This window comes from Glycine soja, chromosome 1, assembly GCF_004193775.1.
Source record: "Glycine soja cultivar W05 chromosome 1, ASM419377v2, whole genome shotgun sequence".
NCBI lineage: Eukaryota > Viridiplantae > Streptophyta > Magnoliopsida > Fabales > Fabaceae > Glycine > Glycine soja.
In genome coordinates, this window is record NC_041002.1 from 55,563,627 (window position 1) to 55,574,734 (window position 11,108).

General features: G+C 30.9%; 3 protein-coding genes across 3 annotated transcripts; 2 read left to right on the forward strand and 1 right to left on the reverse strand.

Moving 5' to 3' along the window:
• Nucleotides 1-1,740: 1,740 nt before the first annotated feature.
• Nucleotides 1,741-4,058, forward strand: LOC114425040. The gene is made up of 6 exons (XM_028391775.1): nt 1,741-2,645; nt 2,725-2,839; nt 2,931-3,012; nt 3,090-3,141; nt 3,304-3,358; nt 3,450-4,058. The coding sequence occupies exons 1-6, from the start codon at nt 2,271-2,273 to the stop codon at nt 3,626-3,628; spliced, it is 858 nt and encodes a 285-aa protein (XP_028247576.1). The 5' UTR covers nt 1,741-2,270; the 3' UTR covers nt 3,629-4,058.
• LOC114425046 lies at nt 3,310-5,295 on the reverse strand. Its single transcript, XM_028391788.1, has 3 exons — nt 5,201-5,295; nt 3,950-4,058; nt 3,310-3,846 (listed from the first exon to the last, which is right to left on the reverse strand). The coding sequence occupies exons 2-3, from the start codon at nt 4,050-4,052 to the stop codon at nt 3,653-3,655; spliced, it is 297 nt and encodes a 98-aa protein (XP_028247589.1). The 5' UTR covers nt 4,053-4,058; nt 5,201-5,295; the 3' UTR covers nt 3,310-3,652.
• Nucleotides 5,296-9,396: 4,101 nt separating this feature from the next.
• On the forward strand, nt 9,397-10,549 carry LOC114425054 (protein SPIRAL1-like 5). The gene is made up of 2 exons (XM_028391801.1): nt 9,397-9,944; nt 10,093-10,549. Exons 1-2 carry the CDS (start codon nt 9,729-9,731, stop codon nt 10,165-10,167), a joined length of 291 nt encoding a protein of 96 aa, XP_028247602.1. The 5' UTR covers nt 9,397-9,728; the 3' UTR covers nt 10,168-10,549.
• The last annotated feature ends 559 nt before the right edge of the window (nt 10,550-11,108 follow it).

Sequence of the window (11,108 nt, forward strand, 5' to 3'; positions counted from 1 at the left end):
TTTTCTACTCCATTTTTCTTCACACCTCACATAATACTTCATGTTTTTATTTTATTAACTTTAAATTTTATTAAAATTTTGTACAGATATATTTCAATTTAAATTATTTTAAAATTATATGATATATATATATATATATATATATATATATATATGTGTATTATATGTTTTTGTTAATTTAGATTATGAAATTTTTTAATTGTTTATTAATATGGATTTTTTCGATTAATGTTTATTAAAAATTTTCTTAATTTATATTTTTTATTAAATGAAATTTTTAATGTTTATATACATGAATTTTAATTTTTAACATGATTATTGAAATTTACATTTTTAATATTCATATTTATTAAAAAATATAAAAATATAAATTAATCTACTAAAAATTGAAAACGGAATATTATTAAAACAATATAACGGAAATATGATTCGTCAAATAATGTTCAACAAAATCATATTTAAATTTTGTAATTGGCACAAACAAAAAATGGAATCGCATGTTTGCTGTAGTATAAGGGTTATGTACATAATATTAAACACAAATACGTTCTCACCTATAAAATGTATAATAGATATATATTTTTGTACGTGAAAAAAATATTTTTGTTTTAAGATTTTATTACAATAGAGATAGCAGGATAGATATTTGTATCTTCCCATAGGCTTGCAGACAATAACAGGAAAGATAACTTTTTTGTTATTACAATTTGCACTTGTAAACATGGCGATTGAGTTACAATTATGCTCTTAACACCGTGAAGGAAGAGGGTTGTAGTTTCCAATGATGTGGAAGTTTTTCCTCATTTTAAGAGAATGTGAAGTGACAGAATTTCTCTCAATTATGAGAGATCACTCCTTGAATTCCTTCCTCAGGATATTATGGCATTTTCTATGTTTTATTTGAGTGAATTCCAAGCTTAGAACTTAACACCAACACATTTAAGTAGGGTAGAAAAGTGAAATGCAGGAGTCTCGTTAACATTGAGTAAGGGGTAGTAAGGGCACCGAATCAGAATCAGATTTCCATTTTTGCTTTGCGCGCCATGGCATTTTCACCGAGGCGGTTGTGGTTCTCAAGTGCGGCAAACTCGCTTCGCCAAATTACAAGTTTCTTCAACACCGTGCCTTTGTCGATGTTTCGATACCAAAAGGAGATAGAGTCCCAATATTGGTGACATTCTCGGAGAAGGTGTAGTCACTTACAAGAAGAGCGCCAATCTGGTCGCAATCAAAGAGATTATAAAGGTAAAGTAACTCTGAATGTAATAATTGTATTACCCTATTCGATAATATAAAGAGGGAGATCGAAATTATTAATTTGTTGATTGAGCAGGACCTGCAAAATATGATCTTATTTTTTCCTTTTAATTTCAATCATATATACTTCTTTTAATTTTTAATGTAGTGGAATCACATGAGATTTGTGTGGGTAAACACCCCTCAATTTAATTTGATAAGTTACATTTAAATATCTTGAATTTTTGTGTTTTGTTCCTTCTAATTTATTATATTTGAAGCTGTTACTCTGCAATTTATCACTATCCAATAACACCAGTTGTCCCATTAACCCAAGTCTCGGACCCGCCACTATCTATCATTAAGAATATGATTATATTAAATACAGAAAAGATTATTAACTTAATAAAAAACAGTAAAAGACGAATGGATTCCCTTGTATAAAAGGACTCGTTAATGATACATGTATCCTATCACAAAGACTAAAATTACTCTAGGAGTCTAGGTTGTGTGTTTTAGTGTTCAGAATTGTAGAAATCTTGCGCATGGATGGTTGGTGGTGTGGACTTCAGTCAACACTAAGCAAGTTAGACTAGTCCAATGTTTTTAGTCGAGGCAATGAGCTATGCATGTTAAACTTCGATCCCAGTCTGGAACAAAATTACAAAATTAATATTTATTTATTTTGAGTCTTACATTTGACGTGTCACACCGAAGAGGTTGAGTGTAAGGAGCAGCAATGCTGAGAGAAAAGGATGAGAAGTTTGCAAATCAAAATACACAAGGTGAAATAATAGTTGAAATAATTCCAAGCCGGACCAAGAAAAGAAATAACAATATTCTTGGATTTCATGCGAAGTCAGAAACAGCAAAACAAATGGAGCAGCTAAGCGAACTAGGGACTGATTCCTTGGTTAAAGCTAGAGAAAGTTCTTTGTTCTTTTGCGCAAGTAAGTCATATAGGCCGAATATATTAGTGTCAGCGAGTTGCCATTGCTTGTCAATGGTAATGTTTCACTAAGAAAATTTACAAAATGGATGCTGTAGTCAAATTATCAACCAGAGCTTCATGCCATTGGCCGGGAATAAACTCCAACATCACAAAGAGGCTAGCCATCAGGCTCCCGCCCAGCAGAACAAAATGCAACTTGCACTTACACAAGATGGAGATACAACGACACAGCATCAAGAAGAATGTCCTAAACAAATCTTGGGATAGAAATAGAGTTTTAGCCATGGCATCAAAAAGGGACCCCAAATCTCAGCAAAATTCTCTCTCTCCAGCAGATACAGTAGAGCAGTACTACACTAGCATTAATGATAAAGACCTGCGACAATTGGATGAGTGCATATCCGAAGATGCTTGCTTTGATGACTATGCCTTCACCAAACCATTCCAGGGAAAAAAGGTTTGTTTCTGAACCATACTTCCTACCAAGGGTTGATTGCATACGGTAAATACTACGTAGTCTAAAAATAACATTGCAGGAAGTAATACGCTTCTTAGAACAGCTTACTCATTGCATGGGCCGGAATGTGACATTCAGACTGAAACATATATACGAGGGAGATGATTTAACTGCCGTAGCGAGCTGGCACTTGGGTCATATTTCTTTCCTAGATTCATTAATTTTCTCCTTATTGTTCGGTGTTTCTTAAGAAACATTATCAATTTTTGTCGTATGGTATGGCAGAATGGAACGAGAAACAAATCCCATTCACCAGAGGTTGCACCTTCTTCAAGTTATCAAAATTAGGAAAGAACCTGGTCATCTGGTACGTAGCAAAACGATCAAATTCCCAAAAGTCTTTGATTTGTGTTAAACATATGCTCACAATAAAAGTATATTCAGGAACGCTGAGGTATTAATTGAATCACCTATCAAACCAGGAAGCATAGTTTTGGTAACTCCGAAAACGCCAAGTATTTTTTATTTTTATGATAATGAAAGCTTCTTCGTTTTTTTTCCCCTTCCTTTATGCACAATCATCAATATCTGATAATCCTATGGTACTTTTCTTTTCGTTTGGATATGTTCAATTGGCGTTTCCTCTTGAGAAATTCAGACCCTATTGAAAAACGTGACTTCAATATTTGATGACTTTCCGAAAGTAACCGAGTGTAAGTCACATTCCTAGATTTTACATTTCCTTTTAACAATCTCAAAATTTCCACTAACATATACTAACATGTACAGTGCGTGTTCCTGCAGGGTTCTTAAGAAGTCCTAATGTAATACTAACATGGATATTGAGAGTTTACAATATATTTGTCGCGCCTTGGCTACATCCACTCCTAGAAGGCTACATAAAGCTATGGGGCTTCTTTGTTCGATTGCTCAACTCTGTAATCACTGTTGTGATTTTTATTTCCAAAACTTTCTTCAAGTAACGATCACACTATTTCATCACATCATCACTTGCCATCTTCATCAGTGCCACGGTTCCACCATGTCTCTAACAACGAGAGAGCAACCAACGGTCCTAAAAAAGGTGGAAGTGGTGGAGGCCTGCTAAAGGCCACTATTGGGTCAATCGTCTCTTTAGTTGCTAGCCCCCTTTTGTCAGCTTCCTTCTCTAGTTTCTTAGGTGTTAAAGTCGCCAATAAACCTGTGTCAAGTATTTATTTGATTAAGAAATTCTCTTTATATTTGCAAGTCTCCCTCACTCTAACAAGTAACAATTGCATTAAATCAAAGGCATTACAAAATACCCTGTGAATGTGATCGATTCATCGAGTAGATTTGCCAGGACCTGCATTTTGCAGGCAGCAATGCAAGCGCAACAGGTCCACGCATGTATTCTATAGCTACCATGCGCCCCTGCAATGATTGAACAAAACATGCTTTAGATTTATGAAAGATTCCATCGTGAGAATAAATAAATCAAAACAACTAAAGTATAGGAAAAATAAGCCAGAGGTTTTTGTAAACGGCAATAGACACATCTACATATTGATTTTTGCAACAAGTATGATCACATAACAAATTGATTTTAACAGCATCTCTTACAATGAATAATAACAGCATCTCTTACAATGAATAATGTGAGAAGTCTAACTCAACTCCAAAACCTAACTAAAGGAGTGAAGATTGTCCCTCATTATGCCAAGCACTTCCTCGGCTCGGGGCGTGAACAACAAATGGTGAATGTTTGTCACTACAAAATAAGGATTAACGGAAGTGTGATCCCAGGATCAGAAGTGGGTCTAATACCATCTTAGAATGTAAGTTTTTGATCTAACTCAACCCCAAAAGCTAGTTCAAGGGATGAAGTTTGTCTTTCATTTATATATTTTAATATGAGATTACTTTTAGTTAATGTAAAACTTGAATTATTTCCAACGGGCATCATACAATCCAATCTATAATAATTTTGAAAGAGAAAATTGAGCAATCGATAATATTACTGAATTAGTCTGCAGAGAAGAGAAACGAAAATCATTTGATTAATATTAATTATTAAATGAAATGGCACACACAAAATTCTTGCATGAAACAAGCAATCCCTGGATTACGATGTACTAAACAAAAACACGGATTCTTTAGCTTTCTTTGTAATTTCCAGAAAAGAGAAGGAAAAATTAAAACAAAATAAAACAAATGAACAAGAAGACTTGCCACAAATCGAACACTTGGCTTGCATCTTACGAATTACGGCTACAATTATAAAATTCTACGCTTCGCTTTTTTTTTTTTTTGGATCGACACTTGGATTGCATCTTTAATTCAACGACCGCATTCGCTTACATAGCAATGAAAAATACGCAAACGGAGTAAAAGAATCAACAAGTTTAGCTACATACGAAATCATGATCAGGTATTTTGGTCAAATGAATTCAGAAATAAGGTGAGAAAATTAACGAAGTCTGAAAAACAAATGAAAAGCTTCCACGGGTGGGAATTTTAGGTATAAACTTGCAGGAGTGTGTTTAGAAGATGAAAAGAGTGAAGGAAAGACTTACAGAAAAGTGAAACTGGATGGATTGAAGAGACAGAGGTAAGTTGCAGCAAAAAGAAGGAGACGGAGTGAAGAATAAGCAGCAAAGGAAATGGAAAATAGATTGTTCCCGAAGTTTCCCAACTCTCACTTTTATAGGTCCAGACAGACTCTAGAGTTTTTTGGATAAATTAGAGGCCCATTAACACAGAGGCCCATGCAATTGACCTCCCTGTTGGATCATATACTGCCCATGAAAAATAGTTTTCATTCTGTTTTATTCCACAATAGAAATTTGTTTTGGTTTAAAATCTTAGTATAAATACACAACAAAAATTAGTCTTTATTTTTAAATTATAGGTTGACACCTTCTGTGTGAATTAACTACATAACAAAAATTAGTTTATGCTGTATCATAAATAGTTTAATTATTATTTTTAAAAAAAGCTAATTTGTATCCTAACATGAATTACTTTTTAATAGTAATTGAATTAATCGTGATATAAATAATTTTTTTAAATATTAATTGAATTAATTAAGATCCAAATTATCTTATTTTAGTAGTAATCAATTTTTTTTATTAGAATAATCAAATTAAGTATTATATAAGATATATTTTTTAATGTCCCGTAAGATTGGCCTAATGGCTGAGATGAAATAGTTACTTGAAAACTTAGGTTTATTTTTAATTGTCGCATTATATGTCAATTTTTTCTGTTTTATAATTGTTCCACATACACAGTGAAAATAAATTTTTGTTGTGAAATCAAATGCAATTGTAAAAAGTATTTTAATAATAATAATAATAAAATAGCATGGAGAATGACATACGGAAATAACATATTATATATGAGCCTTAGATAAATTCATAAGTCTCATATGGATCCATAGAATATTTATAGGGTTATGAATTGATAATTCGTAAATTTCATATGGATAGACAATTCGTGTAAAGCTTATAAATATATTATTTCATAGGTTACACTGAGACAAAAAATAAATGAAAAAGTAAAAAAAAGGATAACATTAAAAATTTTAAAAATATATTAGGTATAAAAAAAAATTAAATGATGCAAAAAGAATAACCTCATAAATAAGTGTCAAATCTCAACAATTTGCAACTGGGTATTTTTCGGGCCATCAATACATTGTGATTGACTGATTGTATCCTCTCTTTTTTATTGTTTGTTTTTTACATTTGCTGAGAGGGACTATAAAAATACACAAAATTAGTTTCTAGGAGGGACTAATTAGTATTGATGAATAAAAATAAATGAGATTTTATAAAGATTAATTTAACTAAATTCTTTTTTAAACACTTTGCCGAGATTCACTTCTCTGAATAATTATTTTAGTAATTAAAATAAATAAATAAAACCTAATGTGTGGATACAAATTTAGATATCATATTGAATGGGATTAACTTGGTTGAGTTTTGGGTGGGTTAACTTGCGAAGGATTCCAGGGGCCTACAAGATCCCTGCCAACCGAACTCTGTCTATGGAGCTTTGTAGCGTCTTTTTATCTTGTCACCTTTTTCAGAGGAATACAAGTCATCAACGGGTCCATATTCAAGTGCAACAACAAGCTATCAATGCCATTATTTCACTCTTTATGTCTTCTACTTTACAGCCACCCATTTTTTCTTCCATTTATTTATTTATCTATTTAAAGGATCATGCAGAGTAAAAATTATCTATATTTAGTTATAAATATATATACAAATACTTTTTATAGTAGCCCTGATCTCTTTGGTTGGTGAGAAATTAGAAGGGGAAAAGGATGAAAATAATAGGGTTTGCTATGTCGCGTGGAAATAGAATAGATTTTTTTTTTTTGAAAATGATGATACTTATTGCGTTATCTCTCTCTTATTTTTATTCACCAATTTTTTTCTTTTTCTTTTCAATTAAAATACTTTTAATTCTCCTTTATTTTTCATCTATTTTAATTCCCTTCTTATTTTATTTTATTTTTATGCACTCTGTTTCTCTACTTCCAACCAAATAGACCCTAAACACATATTTATGAACTTATAATTATATTTTTTTAGAAACTATCAAAAGTAATATCATAAAATGATATTTTTGTAATATTCTGACATTTTTCAAGCATTTAAAAAACGCAATACACAATTTTAAAAGTAATTATTTAAAAAATATTTTCTTATGAAAAAGTTAAAAAATTTGGACTCTTAACCTTCATTTAATAGTGTGCAACTTAAATATCACTATTTAGGCTCAAAAGCATATGATTATGTCTCAACTAATGATGTAAAAGATCATGTACGACGGTGCCCCCCAAACATTATGGTTTTGTTGTACTTTTTGAATCGACGAACAACTTTCGTACGATAATTTTCCAAAACGGAGCTATTGATGTTGCATTGCATGATCATCCACTTCTTTTAGAAATTATACATATTTTAGAAACATCCCCATTGCATTGCAAGATCTCAGCAACTACATTGATTATTTATTTATTTATTTAATATAAGTACATATTTATTCACTATATAAAAATTGCGCTTTTATAAATTGGTGTTCGTAAAAAAAAAAATAGTGTCATCTTTGCACAGAAAAAATAAAAATTAGTTCTCACACGAGATTCACCATTTTCTTATAGAAAAATCAAGAAATCATGTGTAAAACATTTGTGTTATTTTACCCTCTCTCTAAACATGAAATTATCATAGTAACTTTAACATTATATGAATTGCTTAACTTTAAAATATATTACTTTAACATTTTTTATCATTGAACAAATGAAATGGTATTGCTTATACAAATACCATATTGTTTATATAAGCAGCTTGCTTAATCAATTTTACACAATAAAAATATACTATTGGATACTCATTTAATGTTTACCATCAAGGAAAATAATAATAAAAACTCTTACGTGTAGGACTCATGGAAAAATCATTTAACTTAATAAACAACTATGTTCAGAATACTCATATTTCTGCAAAGATTACAAATCCTTCTATCATTAAAATTTCTTGTTTTAAATTATATCTTATTTGACATCAAGCTGTGTTTGAAAGTATGTATCGTCCATGGAGAGTACCACCTCAACCTTTCCTCAGTGAAAAATAAGGTAAAAAAAAAAAAATGAACGATTAACGGATAGTGTGGGTCTATATTATAAATGGAAGGTTACGCGATATTTGACACTTAACCTACTGCTAGTCCGCCTGAATCACGAAGCTTCAACTTTAATATTATTCTTCTTATATTTTAACGATTGATAATTTATAAGTTTGATTAGTAAATTGTGTATAAAATAAATATTTACGCAGCAATGTTGTATATTTGTTAATTGACTTGAGGATCCGTTTTTTTATTATTAAAAAAATAATTTTTAAATAAAATAAGTAATTTCTTTTGCTTCAACCTTCGTACTTGAACAATCTCCATTTAAGTGTGTATTTCCCTTAGAGCTTCTAGATATTAGTACTGCTTCTCCACAATGAACCCGAGGAAAAGGTGATGTTGGGTTCATTTTCGAACGACGATACAAGTATTTAGAAGTAATTTGTGAATTTTTTTACTTATATATTATTCAATTTATTCATTTTTAATGAATGTAAAATTTTACCTCCACACTTACTTCAGCATATATAATTAATGTATGAACTAATAGTAGCCGTAAAATCGTTTTATATATTATCAAATACAATTACAGTGGTGGGTGGTTTTGCAATCTACGTACTGATTATACAGTCAAGTCTTAACAACTTTATATCCGGTTATATTCATTTTGACGAAATTGAATTAAAAAAAAAAGACAGGCTAAGCTAAGTAATTGCTTTATATATATATATATATATATATATATATATATATATATATATATATATATATATATATATATATATTAGTAAATAGTGCATAAATATATGGGAACTGATTAAGGTTGCTGAAGGGAAAAGTATACCTAAGTAGTAATTAACATTATAATTTTCTTGAAAACAACTGAGACTACTGGTTCGTATGTACTTAAAAAAAAATTGTCCCTATTCCAAACACTTTGATTCTTTCGGCTAAACACTAAAGGGTTTCTTTTCTCTCTCTTCCCCCTGTAAGAAAAAGCATCTTTAATTTCTTGTATACAAATGATTAAAGCAGTCATAAAATTCCTACTTCTACTTCTCATATGAATATATTATATATATATAGTCAACAGGGAAATATTGCCACGGAGAAAATGAATTCAATTGTGTGTTTGGCTTGCTTGAAGGTCCACATCATTTCTCAACCCACATTGCATCCCACTTACTCCTTGTAGTAAGGGAATAATGTAAATTACTGCATAATTAAGCACTATCCTTTAAATCTATCAAGGCAATAATGACTGATTAGGTACAGTGCATTATCATATTATCTGCACCATTTTACTGTATTTAAGTATTTGCATACTTTGCTTAATGAAGCAGACAACAAAACCAGCGGGTATATATATAGATATACATATCTAGGGTTAATGTTATCAGCGACGAAATTAATTGCAATTAAGTGGCATAGATCTTGAAGCTGAGAATCGCGTGCGCCATGAATAGAGGTGAAAGTTCAGGTGGTGGACAGAGCTCGTTGGGGTACCTATTTGGGTCAGAAGAGAAGCCAAATCAGCCTCTGCCCACAAGGGCAGCTCCATTACCACCCTATGGCATTGACATCGATAACTCCATGCCCCATCACGGTTCTAACTGCCAACTTGTTGTCTCAAACAACCGATCTCAAGGCCACCACTTGGGAAACATTGTAACTGTATGTAAGCTTCTATGACTATATTTTATATTATTTTAGCTATGATTTATATTCACATCGTCAATCTATATTTGATATTAATTATGATCTAAATTATTTATTTGTTTATATAAATTAAATTTTCTCAATCTATATATATATGTTTCAGGATCGTCCGTCAACAAAAGTCAAATCGGTACCTGGTGGTCATTCATCGCTTGGATACTTGTTTGGAGATAAGTGATGTTTCTTTCTCCGACATTGATTGATAGCGGTGTTATTCTCTGACAAGGAGAATCCATACTGCTTATGGTGTAGCTATATATGTGTGGGGTTTGAGTGAATCACTAATAATTTGATTTTTTAGAATGAAAAAAGAAACCAAAAGATAAATCAAATAAGAGATTAAGTTTTCCCTTTGTTGGATTAGCAAGGATCAGTTTAAATCTAAAAGACAAATTAACTACGAGTGTATAATGTGGGTGATATGAGTGAAAAATAAACCAGTGTGTATTTCTCTGGTAGTTTGATCAGTTTGAATTGAATGTTGAGTGTGTTGTTGTTATTTTAGTTGTACTTCAAATAAATAATAGAAGTTATCTAATTTCATTTCAGTTTTGTGTTAATTGGTTGATCTTCTAATATCGCCTATATTTATATTCACTTGACAAGGAACTTTTTATTATTATTATTATTAAGAATGCATTACATTAAATTATATATAAAAGGCTAGCTAGAGAATCATTCATTCTCATATAGCTTTTTCTGATTGAATAGCAGTCTGATTTAATTCCATATGTTTTAAGATCAGGGGTTTGTTCTTTTATATATATATATATATATATATATATATATATATATATATATATATATATATATGTTGGCCAATTAAGACAGTATTCTTTAACGACAAACAACTTTATTAAGTGATCTAATTAATAATATAGTTTACTCTAGTTCTCAATTCAACTACTAAACTTCAAATTCAAGAATCAGAAGCTGCAAAAGCTTAGAATTTAGTTACTAGCTGAAAACTGTACTGTAAGTGTGGGTGTAATTCCTTTTTCTTTAGATATATTCCCCTATCATGTATTTCATAAAGAAAAATGGAATACTGGAATCACTCGATCTCACGCAATTTCCCCCCCTCGAGATTATGTGCTCTATATATTAATTTACTGTATA